Source organism: Lontra canadensis, unplaced genomic scaffold, assembly GCF_010015895.1.
Source record: "Lontra canadensis isolate GAN:19392208 unplaced genomic scaffold, GSC_riverotter_1.0 scaffold5, whole genome shotgun sequence".
In the NCBI taxonomy this organism is placed as follows: domain Eukaryota; kingdom Metazoa; phylum Chordata; class Mammalia; order Carnivora; family Mustelidae; genus Lontra; species Lontra canadensis.
In genome coordinates, this window is record NW_022630999.1 from 35,246,401 (window position 1) to 35,262,767 (window position 16,367).

The window sequence follows — 16,367 nt, forward strand, 5'->3', positions numbered from 1 at the left end:
GGTACCTTGAGTTACTACGAATATAAAAAGTTTATACATATGAAGTGCTTATAATTGTGCTCAACACAGAGTAAGTTTATGATAAAAAGACTTTTTTTTTAAGATTAAAGGAAATGGATAATCTGGAGAGTATATTAAATACCAAAAAGGGATGCCTGGGTGGCTCAGCTGGTTAAGCCACTGCCTTCAGCTCAGGTCATGATCCCAGCGTCCTGGGATAGAGTCCTACATCCGGCTCCTCGCTCAGCAGGGAGCCTGCTTCTCTCTCTGCCTCTTTCCTGCCACTCTGTCTGCTTGTGCGCACGCTCTCTCTCTCTCTCTGACAAATAAATAAATAAATAAACTCTTTTTAAAAAATAAATACATACATACATACATACCCCCCCCCAAAAGTCATGTTTTCAAGAGAGCTGCCTGCCAATGTAAGGCAGCTTTGTTACTCGTAAGGCTACCAAACCACAGGTCAAAAGAAGTCCACATAATAAGCTACTGAGCTATTTAAATAACCAATAAAAACTAAGGAGGCACTGAGAAGATACAGGTTCAAGTTCACTAGAGCATATGATACTTCCCTGTATACACCACGTTTTGACATTTAAATGCACTGTCTCTCTTATACTCCCTAAGTTACCTTTATGTTCACTTGAAGATCTTATAATTTCTTCACCAAGCAGAAAGACCACAAGATATAAAAATACCATGCCAAACAATGATCTATCATGTGTTTTCCAAGTGGAAACCCTTTATGGAAAACCACACCTTGCTCTTGCAGATGGGCAATTTGAAAATCCAGAAGATGAAGTTCAAACTTCAGCAAATGCAGTCACATGGAAAGAGCCAGAACTTTGGAAACATAAAGACTCAAGCCTAAAGCGTGGCTTTGCCATTTACTAGCTGTATGACCCAGGGCAACTTGCACTTACTTAATGCTTATGAGCTTCATTTCACTAACTATAAAATATAAGGTTATAGCATGTGCCAACTGAGTAAGAAATATATGTGAAGAGCCTCTAACAGTGCCTGGCACTTACCAAATGTTCAATAAACAGTTGCTACAGTTAATAAATCCTCCTAAAAAGACCTTCCAAGAGTCCCAAGAATAAAACACCACTACTTTATATGGTAACTACAATAACTATTTTGACCTGGTATTAGGTATAAATCATGAGATAATACCTTAAAATTATCACCTGTTTTCCATATTTTCCAAGCTATGCCCCAAACGAACTTCCCTTGTTTACTGTACCCCCTGTCTGACTATAACTATAAACCATCTGGGCCTACAATAAAAATAACTGCACTTCTTACACTAAAACAAAGTGTCTACTAGAAATTCTTCCAGACACCTTCAATAATCCATCCCAAACATGAACACTGTATCTAAATATCTAACATTTCTTCCTTTCTCTATCAATGGAAAAAAGTGAAGAAATTTGTTTTTTAAGTTTCTTTCAGTGAGTTGAGTTTCACATAACAAAACAATACAGGGTAATTGCTTACCTGGGCAATATTTTGTACTTCAGATCCACCAATCCAGAATGAATGGGGGTATTCCCTTTCAGACTAGTCTGAGAAAAGACAGCAGTCAAGCAGCTTCCAAGATTCTTTCCGTTTACTGTATCCAGCTTTCTTCAATAAAATCCCAAACATGCACTTCGGTAACTGTTGAAAGACAGAAAGCAATCCATACACCCACCATGGCACCAGCGGCAAAGGACAGCCACCAAGAAATGGAAGGAAGGGTCAATGGAGTGGTGGATCTGAGGCACAGAAAAAAAGTTACAACCCCTGAGTCAGCTATTCGGGATAAAAGTTCTTCAGCAGCATTCCTCACATCTGTGCTGACAGAAGAATAAGAAATTCTACATGGCAAAGAAGGAAACATCCCTAGTATTAATTTTTACTCATGATAAATATGTAATTCCAAATGAGAGCTGCTAAACACTTACTCTACTACCCACATAAATTGTCTTGGACCATTCGGCTACAAAGAACTTCCTTCTCCATTTTCTAAGACAGCTCCACCACCATGACAAAAAATTTGGCACCCAAAATTAACGATATGAGAGGGCTCAAATATCTCCCAATAAAGACATTTAGGCACCTAGCAAGACATCTTTTGGTTTGCTACCTTTAAGATATCAAATCTACACATTACCCAAATCTTCAACCCTCAAATGAAATACAGGATGTTTTAGAACACATGGCATATTTTAAGAGTGAACTTCTGATTCAGTAAAGGCCAATCCCCCACAACTGGCTGGTCATTGGGCTAAACTGAGGAAAATTATAAAAAAACACAATTTACTAAATGACACCTTTAAATACAGAAGCCCAGTCCACACATTGTATCAACATTCTTTTACTACCATACCAACTCTTCCATTAGACTGCAAATATATAAACAAAATATAAGGGAGATAGAAAAAAAGCACTCAACAGGATAACAAAGATAAAAACTTCAAAAAGCAATCAAAAGACTGTTAACTTACTTGGACATAAATTTCCTACCTCCTCAATTGCCACCTTGCCAAAATGTTCCGACAGTAATTATAATACCTACCTTTATTTAAAGACTACTAATAGGCCAGGCCTTTTACATTCATTACTCATATTTAATTCTCAAAAAAATCAGAAGAAATAACTTGCCCCAAATCCCACATCTACTGAGTGGTAGAGACCATGCCCTTTCCAACAAGCCCTGCGGCCTGCCATGTCTAAGGACCAGAAAGGCCACGACTCCTGGGTTAGAAGAAACCGAGCTTCACCCTCAAAAGTCCTGAGTTAATTAACGTCAAAATGGAGAAGTAAAGTATACCAAAGAGTAAATATTTCACCCTAGCCGAACTAAAATACAACTGAACCAGTTAAACCATCCTGAAAGGGCTAACTCTCCATATCTCGGCACTTAAAAAAGTATTTCTTAACAGAGGCTCACAATATTAATGATAAAACACATTATAATCTTGTCCAAGTAGGGCTTTGTGTTTAGCAGCAAAGACTGCATCTGTGACAAAGAATATCAAACCCAGCTGAAGTGCAGGAATTTTAAAATTCCAAGATCTGTCAATAAAAAGTCCACAGGCAATAACTAAAGATGTTTCGATGTATCACATTTGTAGGCAAAGCAACGGGAGTGACTGAAATAGCCTCACCACAACAATCATATGGAAGTATCCAAATACCCACAACTTAAAAGAGTTAACATAAGTAAAATCTCAAGCAAAGAATGAGTGCTCAAGCTTCTCCCTTTAAGCGGTATCACCCTGCAGCCCAAAAATAAACTGAAAACCCAGTTTTGATAAAAGCAACTAGTGAGCTATGGGCTAGTAGCTAAGTCCTAAAAGAATGTGCTCCACGTTTCAAAGTGTAACTTACTGCCATAACCAAAATGCTGAGCAATTATGGCAAAACACAACCACAATCTGACTAATGGACTCATTTCTGAACCTCCTGAATCACCAAGCCTTTTCCTGTATTACTGTGTTAATTTTCTTCTCTTCCCTTCAAATATTTACTGAATGCCTAATTGGTGGCAGGCCTTATGCTGCTAGAGCTACAAAGCTTAACAGAAGCCAGACCAGGAGTGTAAAGACTGACTTCTTCCTGTCCTCTGCCCCTTCCTCTTTGAGTCTCCCAAGTGATCATTTCACAGAACCAAAATATATTTTATTATTAGTTCCAAGTGATCATTTCACAGAACCAAAATATATTTTATTATTATTAATTCCTGAAACTAGTTAAGCATTCTCAATTTAATTCTTAAAAAAATAAAAATTAAAAATGACTTAAGTTCCTTTTTCTCAACAGTAGAGCTCCAACTTAATTTTTTTTTCTGTGGCTCTGAAGCAAGCTATTAGAATCGTTTCCTATATTCATTATAATTATTATATTTACCCCTCTCTGCACTCAAAGACTTTTTTTTTTTTTCATTTTATGTGTTAATATCCCATTGTTTCTACTTCACAGTTTTCCACCCTGTGAAGGTCTTCTTTGTTGACTAACCGTGAGAAGGAATTTCCTAAAAATGTTTCCTGCTGACATCGCAGAACTCTGCAATCTTTAAATTTTGTGAAAACAAAATTAAGATCCAGGTTAGAGATACCCTACTCGACTGTCAGGTCTTCCTGGTTTGTCTCTCATTTGCCTACAAAGACAAACTTCCTGTTAGGCAATTGTGATCAGCAGAAACTTAACTGAGGCTAACAAGCACATTCTTGACCAACAGGTTTTTTCCCCCTTTGTCAACTAATTCAATGAACAACAATACAACCCGGGAGGAAATCTTATATAATACCCACTGCTTATTCTGTTAAAGGTCAAAATCATCAGCTTTGCTAAAACAAGAATAAGAACTGGAAAATCCTAATTTCCTCATCAAAATTAAACCGATCAAACATAAATCACAATGCTTAATTGTAATACAAACTAATCACCAGCCCCCTTCTACCTTCTACTGAACAGGACTGGGTGGATTCTCTCTGTAAGTAGAGTACCCATCTAATTATGTCTAACTGGCAATACTTAGTAATTGTAACACCATTTCCACTTCCCGAATTTCCAAGATAATACTGATTCTGTATGATTACATCATTTCCCCTAAAGACACCTCATGAAACAGACAGCTAAAAGCGACTCAATGTCAGGCCTCTGCAAAGCTTCACAAATAAATACACGAACAACTAAAGTGTAAAAATTAAAACACCATCTGTCTTGACTGTGCTTCACAAAACCCAGTCCCTGTACTTGTGGGGAAGTCAGTATGGCAAGCGGTTACCAGATAAGTGTCTGCAAGGTGTTTTCACATACATCTCTCCCATAATCCTCCCAACAACTTGGAGCAAAACCTACATTTTCTTATTTTTACCGATAACAAAAGCATAGCACAGAAAGGTTAACTTTCTTAAGGTCACACAGCCCGCAGGTGATAGGGCTAAGATACAAACTCGGATGCTTCCCTCTAAAGGCCATACCCTTGCTGCTAAATCATGCTTTTCTAAGGTCACAGAAGCCTCAGAACTTACTGGCTCTTGGCAAGTTCACATCCAAAGATATAAAAGGAATTTGGTTTCCTCAGTACTTTGCTATCAACCACTCTCCCGGATGTGTGTAAATCACTCTGCTGTGTGTAAGTCTGTAAATAATGGTTTTAAAATGTCTAGGGATGTCCGTGTACCAAACAGCACCCTCCTCATCTGCTTTACCACTCTTTTTCCTCTATTCATCTACACTTTTGTCTTAAAGTTATCAAAAGGAAATCTTAAAAACATTTCACAGCATGAAAAAAATTACCTCATTAATTAAGTCAATGTATCTACTGCACACCCAAGGACTCAGCATTTCGAAGGATTCAAAAGACAAGAGCCTCAGGAAAGGAAATTTAAACAGGATCACGAGCTTTTATGATACATAGACGGGTATGGTAAGTCCCATAAGAGTTAGGAATAGATTATTATGAGAATTAGTGATACAGGGGAGAATTACCATACAGACAGACAGCAATAATGCGCATCAACAATCAACAAGAAAAGTCGACTCCACATTTACTGAACACGTACCATAAGAAGGCACTGTGAGTTTATCGTTCTACAAGGGACACAGACAGGAAACTGTACCACGAACCCAGAATATGCTAAGTGCCACAAGATAAATACAAAGTGCCAGAATTCATTCATTTCATTTAACAGTGAACATCATGTAGGCAGTGCTATAAAAACAAAATGGCATGTGCCACCATAATGTAAATTGACATCAAAAGAGGTGGCATCTAAACTGTATTTGAAGACAAGACTTTCTCAGTACAGGTGAAGAGAGAACTCCTGAGACTTGACCTAAGCCAATGTGGACAGACAGCCGACTATTAAGTCCCTCCAGTGAACATCAGTAGCCTTCAATACATGGACTTGGTCAGTTAGGATCAGTGCTGACAGAAAAAAAAAGGGAGGGGTGGGGGAAAGCATGAGCAAAATCTGAAGAACCCTGGTCTGCCCTTTGGCTGTAATACAGAATAAGTGAGGAATGGGGGAAGAAAAACTGGGGGTCTGGAACTGAAACTATTAGGAGTTGAAGTGCTTTCTTTCCATTAAAGTGTAAACACCACAATGTGGAACCCAGGAACCTCAGAGCGCAAGATTCATAGGCTCAAACAGCACTACTCAGAGGGCTCTACAGCTGACCCTTGAACAACATGGGAGGTTAAGGACACTGACCGCCACCTAACAGAAAACCTGCACGTAACTTTTGACTCCCTGAACTTAACTACTAGTAGCCTACTGTCGACTGGAAGCCTTATCAATAAGGTGACTAACCAGGTGACTAACACATATTTTGTATTTCATATGTATCATATATCACATTCTTACATAAATTAAGCTAAGGAAAATATTAAGACAATCATAAAGAAGAAAAAAACGTATATTTAAAAAAGTATATAAAAAAATAAGTGGACCCACACAGTTCAAGCACATGTTGTTCAAGGGTCAAATGGCTGTTAAGTGCTGCTCTGTGAACCTATATGATAGCCTAGTGATTTTGCTGTGCTAGCTCTCTGTTCTCAGGTTAGGGCATTCGAGAGCCAAGGGTACCAAGACATGATCACAGGATCATGTTTGTCCTTGCCAATTCTGAAGGGACACCTAACCTACTCCAAACCAGCAGCAAAAAATGATGTATTTGAGCCACCTCTCGAGGCAGGTAAATGAGTCTATAAATATTTATGTTGTTTATTTCATTCAGATCCTTCTTAAACCTTGTCTATTTAATCTGCATTTGGTAAATCAGCACATGCTTAGGAGTAGATAAGGATAAGTGATGGTGACAAACTAAGATCCAATTTCCTAGAAGAGTCACTAAATCCTACTTACTCCAGTCAGAAAACCAGTGACAAGAAGCCCGGGGGGGGGGGTGTCCAAAAAGAAAAAAAGAAAAATTTCCATGACTTCACTTAGTTTCTTTCATCTCCTTGGCCTTGTGGCCTGCCCATACTTCAAGAGCTCAAAAACACAGCACTGGTATCTTACCTTCTTAATAAGGTCCAATGTACTTTACCTATATTACTAAATTCAACAAGTAATACAGCCACTTAGAACACAAAAAAAGGAAAATGAGTCAGGTAAGGTCATTGAGCAAAGAGAGGAACCAACCAACAGCTAACAATAAACTGCTCATCAACTTGTGTTTGTGGGAGGAAGGTGGGTATGCTCTCACATCCATAGAGGAAGCAGGGCTATCTTTCCTAACCTTGAACATCAGTTTCTGCTATCTTCTAATAGGGAAAACTTACCATCTTTCTCTTTCAATTAACAACTCCGTGAGTGCTTTCTAGTAATGAGGGCCTGAACATCAACCCATATTCCTATTTCAAACATGGATAAACATCATATGATACATAATGCAATATTCCTTCTTTCAGTGAAATCCAGCATAACAGACATGGTCTGGTAAACTTTGTATATTTCCTATTGGATTACTACTTTTTTACCTCATTAATAATAATGCTCATTCTACCAAAGTCAGAAATTTCAAAAACAGTCCCACAAACTAGATACAATACTCATTCAATATAAGGCCACTAAAGTCATTTGGCAGTTAAATTATTTACCAACAGCAATTATAAATTCAGTTGTCTCAATGAAGAGTTTAGAGTCTATACTCAAGACTGAACCCTTCCTATGAGGTAAGTCAACTGGAGAAGCACTCTTTGTGGACCCAGCCTGAGACAGAGGTAGGAGTCACAAAGGGGGTGGAGGGGCATATTTTGGAGATTTAATTATTAGGCTCTCACCATCTTTATTTCTTAGTAAACTAAAAAAAGTACAAGGGGAAAAAAAGAAAAAGAATCAAATCAGAGGAAGTGGAAGGATGAAGATTAACAAACTGGAGACACTCAAAAAGCCTGTTTCCTGTCTTTAATGTAGCACCCTCTGGAATATCAAATGAAAGTTATCCTGTTAACCATTAAGTACCAAACTGGTACAGGCAGCACAATCACAAATATTTGAGTACTGAAGCTGACTCATAAAAATCTAAAAATATTTCATGCTTTAGGCTTTCACCATACCATCAGTTTAACCCGTTCCTCTCTTTCAATTATGTTATTTTCAAACCAATGTAAAAAGTATTTTAACCCAGTCTTGGAAACTAATTAAAATTCAGCAAATAAAAAGAGCCATATGCAATTAGCTTTTAAGGCATTATCTTCCTACATCCAATTCTGGATTTACTAAATCAGTTGTTAAATACCTGTGCTATCTACTACACTAAAATAAATGCATATATGGTTATGAAAAGGGTTGCCTAAGAGTCTTAACCGGTATACCTTTGAGAGAATATCAAAATCCATATATGAAAAGCTCAATTCAAAACTGATCTCTTTGTTAAATTTTCTGAGAATCCCGGTTTTTAATGTCCTTGAAAGGTTGAAATATCTTTTCAGATCATAAATAAGTAAAATCATGTATACTCAAAACTTTTTTAAAGTTATGAGCATGGGAAACCAATAAATTTAGGCCAGAGCTTGTTTTGTTTTTTGTTTTTTTTTACCATACAATCAACAATAGTAAATGAAGTACACTGTATTTCTTCTCATTCTTTTTGAAAATAAAGACATTTTATTTTTTAAATGAATGGAAATGGAAGGAGCACGGGAACAGCCAATTTCAGGGGCACCAAGTTAGAACTTTTCAATGTGAAGTACTCCCCCAGTTGTGAGGACACATACTGTACATCCATAAGAACATGTATACATACAGAATTCCAGGAAGAGATTTTCTCCAAAATAACCCACTACAAAATTTCTAGAACATCAAAACCTTCACTACAATAACAGTTCAATAAATTATACTAAAAAGGAAAAATACTTAATAATGAAAATCAAATAAAAACTCACACGTGACAATATCCTTTAAAAAGCAAGCACACGTGTGTACACACAAAGCAGAAACGACCAAGGCCTTTTCTTTTTTTTTTTTCCCTCAAGAATACTGGAGAAGTCTAGTTCTGTGAATTATGCAAAGGATAGCAAATATTAAGCTGTGTGTTTATGCTACTGTACTTCCATTTTTAAAACATGCATCTCAACTCCCCAGATACCATCATCCACAGAAACCATGCAGCTATCCAACAGACTTTCAGTGTCACCATTTATTATTTATAGCATTAAATGGGGGAAGTGGCTCTGATGTCACCAACCCTACCAACTGGAATCACTGACTCAAAAAACACTTTCACACTGGAGAAAATCTGGCTACGAAAACATTTTGCTGGGTTAAGTAGATTCTTTCACCTTTCCTCTCAATCCAGGGGTAGAGGTTGTTACTGTGTTAGGAGAGATACAAAGAAACTGTCAAGGTTTCCACAGGAAGAAACCCTGGGCATGTCCATTTGCTGAGGTAAAGACTTCCTCCCCCCAACTCTCCAAAGCCCAGTTTGATTTGCCCAATGTTCGAACTGGCAGGTAATAGCTGCCATGTTTCTTTTCTTCCACCAAACCATCCATCAAGCAGAAAATTCTTTGCTTCTACTAACCACCTTTTCATAGTTCTGTTTCTAAAAACCCCTTCTGGCTTCAAGTCGTAAAACGGAAAGCGGTTGGGGTGTCGGTAAGACCGGGAAGTCTGGCATGGCTACCAATGGTCTGTAATAGAAAGAGTGATCGCTTTCCGAGGGGCCTAGGATTCTCTCCCTCTTTTCTTTCCTTCCTCTTTTTTTTTTTTTTTTTTTTTTAATAAGAAAGAACTGAGGGCAGTGATGAGAAGAACCCTCCCCCCCGCCCAATTTTCCCAAAGCAACGCTGGGAAACATGAAGTTAGGGTTTCCCTTTCCTGGGAGATGGAATCCAGAGTACCTGGGGCCTTGCTATGCAAACATCCCTCACCGCGGAGTAGGAAACCCTTTGTCCGAGAAGCCGGACACCACAGGGGCCCGGGAAAGAGGCCCCTTATCCGTCACAGCCTCAAACCCCAGAGCTCCTCACCTCCACCCTAGTAAGGCCTATCCCGGCATCCACACAGCCTACGTTGGAGAGAGGGTGCTGAGACCCCTACTAGGACGCGGAGACCGAGGCCCTGATCGATCTCCTCCGTACCCCCCCCACCACCATCTCACTCGGCCTGAGTGTGGTTTGCAAGAGCGGTGCAGGCCTGGGCCGGAGAAATCCAGGGGAAAAAATCCCTTCCTAAGAGAAGGAGAATGAGATGCTAGAGCGAGTGTGAGCTAAGGCCACAGCATAATCGAGCGAGGGTCCTTTCAGAGATGGGCCCGGATATAGGACAGAGGGAGGAAGGAGAACCGAGGAGCATGGAGGGGGCCGGGCCAGGTCCGGCCTGAGATCTCCAGGGATCCCGAAGAACCGCGCCGGCCCCGAGGCCAGAAAAGCGGAGGGCCCCCGTTCGGGCCAAGGCGGTGGGGAAAGGCTGGGGCCGGCCTCGCGCCGGACGTTGAGATGGGCAGGCCCGCCCGGGGCCCGACGGACGGAAGAACGGTCCAGCGGGCCGCACTCACCATGAGCTCGATGGTCTTGTCCTCAATCACCGAGTCGGGCTCCATGGCGGCCCCGGCGGCCCCGCCTCGCTCTCCCCGCGCAGCAGCGAACGGCCCGGGCGGAGGAGGCGGCGGCGGAGGCGGTAGAGGCGGAGGCGGCTATCTTAACCACTCTAGCTGCCAGCCCGCCCGGGCCGCCGGCAGCTCCGCCCTCCCCCTCGGCGAACGCAGTACGCAGACCAAGGACTACAGCTCCCAGCAGGCGCCGGGGGCCCGCAGAGCGTTGTGGGTATGAGAAGTCAACTTCAGGCTAATCTCTCTCGGCAGCCTGAAGCTGAATTTTGAACAAAAGTAGCACTGAACTGTCACTGTGGGATGTGCAAACCTAAAGAATTAAGGGCTCCCCCAAAAAAGGGCCTCGGGCTCTCCACGACTACATATCCCAGAAAGCCCTGCGCGCGGGTTCTCCTTCCGGCTAGTTTCCCCTGACTTCCTGGCAGCCCCAGGCGACTGAGACCGGGACGGAAACTCAGAGGTAACTCTTCACTCGTCAGAGATCCTGCGTGTGAAACCGATTTCCGCACATGCGCAGTGGTTGCCTCAGAGCCTAGTCTACACCTAGGTAGCGGCAAGGTTGGTCCGCGAGCGTCTGCGGCTAGGGACAGATGTTCAAGACAGGTGGGTTCTAGATACGTTGGGAGGACTTGGGGCTTAGAAGTGGGAGGGGCCAACAAGCGAGAGAAGCTCCGGCAAGGGAAAGGCTCTGAGAGCATGGGCATCACAGAAGTGAGGGGTTTGGAAATTTCGTTGGGGAAAGTGGGTTTATGGAGATGAGTTAACTGTAGTGCTGTCTGTACGCACCACGAACTGGGAGGAGCTGAGAGACGAATGGGAACCTGTGTATATTGGATATTGAGCCCCTCGTATTTATTCGTTCAGGAAATACTTGTTTTTTAAACTTCCAGCCTCTGCCAGCCTAGGCACTAGGAATCAGCTCCGAGCATTACAAGGAAGGACTCTGTTATCCTGGTGCTTAACTCTAGTGGTGGGAAAACAGATACTAGACTAAAGAGTAGGCGCTAAGAAGGACCGCAGCTGGAGACCTGGAGACTCCCAGTGAAGTCTGCCTTCAGCTCTGTGTGAACTTTGTCAGGTTTGTTAGCGCTCGCTAACCCAAGACCACCAGGTACATACTGATTGAAAAAGTTGAGTTTATTATCGGTTGCAGTGAGAGAGAATACGCACCAAGAGAAATTAATCATTGGCGTCTCGGTAAGAGTTGTTAGGTAATTTAGGAGAGGGTTTAAGGAAACGAGGCTTTACTCTGGATTAGATACTGTCAGGAAGTGGGGGTATTCCTATGATTGGGCATCTTAATCATGACTGGAACAAGGGAACAGTAGATTGAGGCAGAAGCTGTAATTGCTAAAGAAGCAGGAACCCCTCATCAGCCAGAATGGGGATGTTTGGTCATTTTTTGTGGTTTGGACAATGTTCATGTTTTATCTGCGTCCAAATATAATTAAGGAATGACCTTGTTTCTGTCTTGATCTATCCACAGTCAGAGAATGGCCCTATCTGATGTTTATGTTCTGTGAAATTCTGTTCAACAGGAGAGCACAAGGCCTACCTAACAGAGCCGTCTATCATCTAGCAACATTAGAGCCAGGATAACTGTAACAGACCAGCTTCCAAATATCAGAAGCTATTTTTCTCTTTCTCTAGTGTTTTGAATTCTCTGCACCTGTAAAGTGAGGGGACTCAGTGACCTAGAAATCTTTACATTTCTGGGGCGCCTGGGTGGCTCAGTGGGTTAAGCCGCTGCCTTCAGCTCAGGTCATGATCTCGGAGTCCTGGGATCGAGCCCCGCATCGGGCTCTCTGCTCAGCAGGGAGCCTGCTTCCTCCTCTCTCTCTGCCTGCCTCTCTGCCTGCTTGTGATCTCTCTATCAAATAAATAAATAAAATCTTTTAAAAAAAAAAGAAATCTTTACATTTCTAAGGATCAAGTAATTACAGTAATTTATATGTATGCAGGGCACAGTGTAAGTTCCACACTGGTACAGTTTGAAGTTTCACTGTCTTTATCTGGTACTTTCCACCAAAATAATTAAAAGCAATAGGAAGGAAGAGCACAGAATTGGAAAGTTATTACCACTAACTTGCTGTCTGCGTTTCACTAGGCCCCTTCCCCAATCTGGACCTTAGTTAATAAAACAGGAGTAATACAGGAGTTAGAATAAATGACCTCTGTTTCAGTTATGTGGTGTATCATAATAAGCCACACCCAAGAAATAGTAGCTTAAAATAACAGTGGTTTATTTTTACAATTGTGTGGGTCGACTGAACACAGCTGGGCCCACATAGTATACCGAGGTTACTCATGAGACTAATCAGCTGGGAGCTCGTCAAAATGGCTTCTCATCCTCTAGGGCCTCTCTTCTTCATTTGGTGTCTTATCATTCATTCAAGCTTCTGCATGGTAACTAGCTTCCAGGAAGACAAGCCCCAATGAGCAAATGATCATCAAGCCTTTGATTGCACCATACTTGCTAATGTCCCATTGGTCAAAGCAAGTTGTACAGCCAAGCCCAGAATCCATGTAGAAAGGGACTATTATGCAGTACAGAGAGTCAAGTTTCATTGAAGACTACTAATGTAACAGCCACCCAAGACTCCTAATGTACCAGGATTTGCCACAGGACCTACCATGTAGGGTTAGAGTAGGAGTCACAAGCTGAATTCCCCGATATGTGTGTTTATCCTACATCATTTTTATTGTTTTAAAATTTGACATTTTTGCATTTTAAAGTTTGAATTTCCATCTTCTCTTGAAAAATTAGACCATCTAGCTTTTTGGCTATGTGTGGCAACAATATGCAGGGGTTAAGTAGCAATGACCTTCTTTACTTGAAGCATGGCTCTATAGATTTCTGCTGTCACCATTACTCCCTGTTGTCTTATATCTGCCCGCTCCACTCACTTAATTTTTGTGCCTAACCCACAGAGAGATTTGAGTGTGCAACCCTTGGTGTTAGAACTGTAATGGAGATAACTCAAGGCTTCTGTCCTTTTATTAAAATCATATCCCACCATAAGAGGAAAAAGTACTATTGGGTCAAATTCCAGGAGCTCAATGAGATTAAAAAATCATGTATTGATAGAAGCTTTACCCAAGCTATATGAGAGGCAAGCTGAGCCACGGCTTATTACTTATGTTAAACAAGAACTCAGGTTCTCAGGTATTTTAACTGTTTTGGGCTAGAAGCCCACTGGTGATTAGATTTGGTCATCAGTAAAGGCAGAAGACTTTAAGTCATATTTCCCCCCGGTTTTTCAGATAGCAAGACCTGCTAACAACAAAGTGGTCAGGTCCACGGTCCCTTAACTGAAACCCCGAGGTCTGAAACCTATTCATAATTCAGAATTGCTTAGTTTGTGCAGACAGTATGGTACACATATTGTATATATAAAGTAACACACTTAATGGAGTCTAGGAGAGCACTTCATAATCAAGTACATTAACTTCTGTGCCTCAGACCATGTGTGTGCCTGTAATCAATTTATAGCGTCTTAGTTCCAAAATCCATTCTTCTTTTACATACTTTGGAATACTGGAGTCCAACTAGGACCCTGTGAATGTTTCTCCTCTGCCAGCTGGCACAACATTTAATTTTGTCAGTAGAGAGCCCTAGAAGAACACAGGCCAATGAAGGATCTTCTCTTCCTAGTTCTAGTATACTTTCTAGTATACTTACCTTCTTGCTTTTGTGGTATACAGAACCAAATGGTTTGCAGAACCATACCTTCCCTGCAACACACATACAACATGTGCACACACACATGGGTGGCCAGGACATTCAGAGGGTGACTTCCCAGTGAATTCAGTGACACTTCAGTGGGTAGTTTCCTACCTGCCGGCCACAACCTGTAGCACCTCAGCAAACTTCAACCATCCAGTGGCCCATAACTAACCTCTCCCCAGTGAGGTCTGAATCTCAGCCTAGCAGTGGGGGTGGGAGGGCTCTTCCAAGTTTGTTTCTTCCTTGGGTACTCAGTCTCAGCCCTACAGGTAGTGATTGATCCCTATAATTGCTCTTTCTGTATTTAGCATTGTTTTTGCCCCTTAATACCCTGTTACTAGTTAATAGTTCTTTCTGCTTTTTGTTTATTTTGTTTTTTAGATTCCACATTTAAATGAAATCATATGATATTTGTCTTTCTCTGACTTATTTCACTTAGCAAAGTACCCTCTAAGTCCATCCATGTTGTCCCAAATGGCAAGATCTCATTCTTTGTTATGACTGAGTAATATTCCATTGTATATGTATACCACATCTTTATCCATTCCTCTATCAATGGAATTGTAAGTTGCTTCCATATTTTGGCTTTTGTTAATGCTACAATGAACACAGCAGTTCATGCATCTTTTCAGAAGTACTCTTCCGTTTTCTCTGGTAACTATCCAATAGTGAAGTATTGGATCATATGGTATTTCTATTTTTACTTTTTTGAGGAAACTTGATACTGTTTTCCACAGTGGCTACATCAATTTACATTCCCATCAAGAGTGGAAACAGGTTCCTTTTTCTTCATATCCCCACCAACACTTGTCATTTCTTCTCTTTTTGATACTAGTCATCATTCTGACAAGTATAAGATGACATGCCATTGTGGTTTTGACTTGCATTTCCTTGATGATTAATGATGTTGAGCATCTCTTCATGGATCTGTTAGCCATCTGTATGTCTTCTGTGGAAAAATGTCTATTCAAATCCTCCGCCCATTTTTAATCAATCTATTTTTTTTTTGAGTTGCTTATTTCTCCACTTTGGATATTAGTCTCTTGTTGGACATATCATTCGCAAATATCTTCCCCCATTCAGTACGTTGCCTTTTCATCTTGTCGATGGTTTCCTTTTGATATGCAAAAGCTTTTTATTTTCGTGTAGTCCTAATATTGTATTTTTGCTTTTGTTTCCTTTGCCTGAGGAGACATATCTAGAAAAATGTTGCTAAGGTTGATGTCAAAGGAGGTACTGCCTATGTATACTTTCTTCTAGGAGTTTTACGGCTTCAGGGCTCACATTTAGGTCTTTAATCCATTTTGAGTTTATTTTTGTGTATGGTATCAGAAAGTGGTCCAGTTTCGATATTTTGCATGTTGCTGTCCAGTTTTCCTAACACCACTTATTGGAGACTGTCTTTTCCCCATTGTATAGTCTTGCCTCCTTTGTCATAGATTAATTGACCATATACGTATGGGCTTTTATCTTGTCTCTCTATTCTGATTCATTGATCTATGTGTCTGTCTTTGTGTCAGTACCATACTGTTTTATGAAAGCTTTGTAATATAAACAACAATTCTTTATATTAAATTTTCCCGAAAGAGTATGGCAGATGTGAGGGTATGTGACTTTAAACTAGATCATGAGGTGTTGTGGCATCTTTCTAGCTTTCTCTTGGGTTACTTACTCTGGGGGAAACAAGCTGCCATGTCATGAGGACACTCAGGCAGCCCTGGGGAGCTGTCCAGCTGGTAAGGAACTGAGGCCACCTACCAACAATCAACACTGTCTTGCCAGGCCTGTGAGAGGGCCACCTTAGAAGTGGCTCCTCTTGCCCCATTCAGTCCTTCAGATGACCGTAGCCCCATTTGACATCTTGATCTCATGAGAGACCCTAAGCCAGAACCAACCGTCTATGTTGTTTGTGGATCCCTGATCCATAGAGAGTTAGGAGATAATGGGTATTTGTTATTTTAAGCTGCAACATTTTGAGTTAATTTGTTACAGAGCAATAGGTAACCAAAAGAGATGCAAAAAGAGAGAGCAAGTGAGCTACTTCAAAGTACTGGACTCAGTGAACTCTCTCTTAACCAAAGCACCA

The 16,367-nt window shown here is 40.9% G+C and overlaps 1 protein-coding gene and 1 long non-coding RNA gene across 9 annotated transcripts in view; one reads left to right on the forward strand and one right to left on the reverse strand.

Moving 5' to 3' along the window:
- Positions 1-10,716, reverse strand: part of FBXW11 (F-box and WD repeat domain containing 11) — a 120,933-nt gene extending 110,217 nt beyond the window's left edge. For 3 of the 7 annotated variants that reach the window (XM_032851811.1, XM_032851809.1, XM_032851808.1), the window contains exon 1: positions 10,501-10,714. In XM_032851811.1, the coding sequence (XP_032707702.1) occupies positions 10,501-10,545 (45 nt within the window). In that variant the 5' untranslated portion in view covers positions 10,546-10,714. Of the gene's footprint in view, positions 1-1,500; positions 1,663-10,500 lie in introns of all 7 variants that reach the window. The other 4 variants (XM_032851807.1, XM_032851806.1, XM_032851810.1 and 1 more) reach the window with 3 other exon arrangements.
- A 100-nt stretch (positions 10,717-10,816) lies between these two features.
- LOC116864313 overlaps positions 10,817-16,367 on the forward strand; it is a 66,972-nt gene continuing 61,421 nt past the window's right edge. The window contains exon 1 of one of the 2 annotated variants that reach the window (XR_004381991.1): positions 10,817-11,014. This is a non-coding gene — a long non-coding RNA (uncharacterized LOC116864313). Of the gene's footprint in view, positions 11,015-11,037; positions 11,158-16,367 lie in introns of those variants that run through there. The other variant, XR_004381989.1, reaches the window with a different exon arrangement.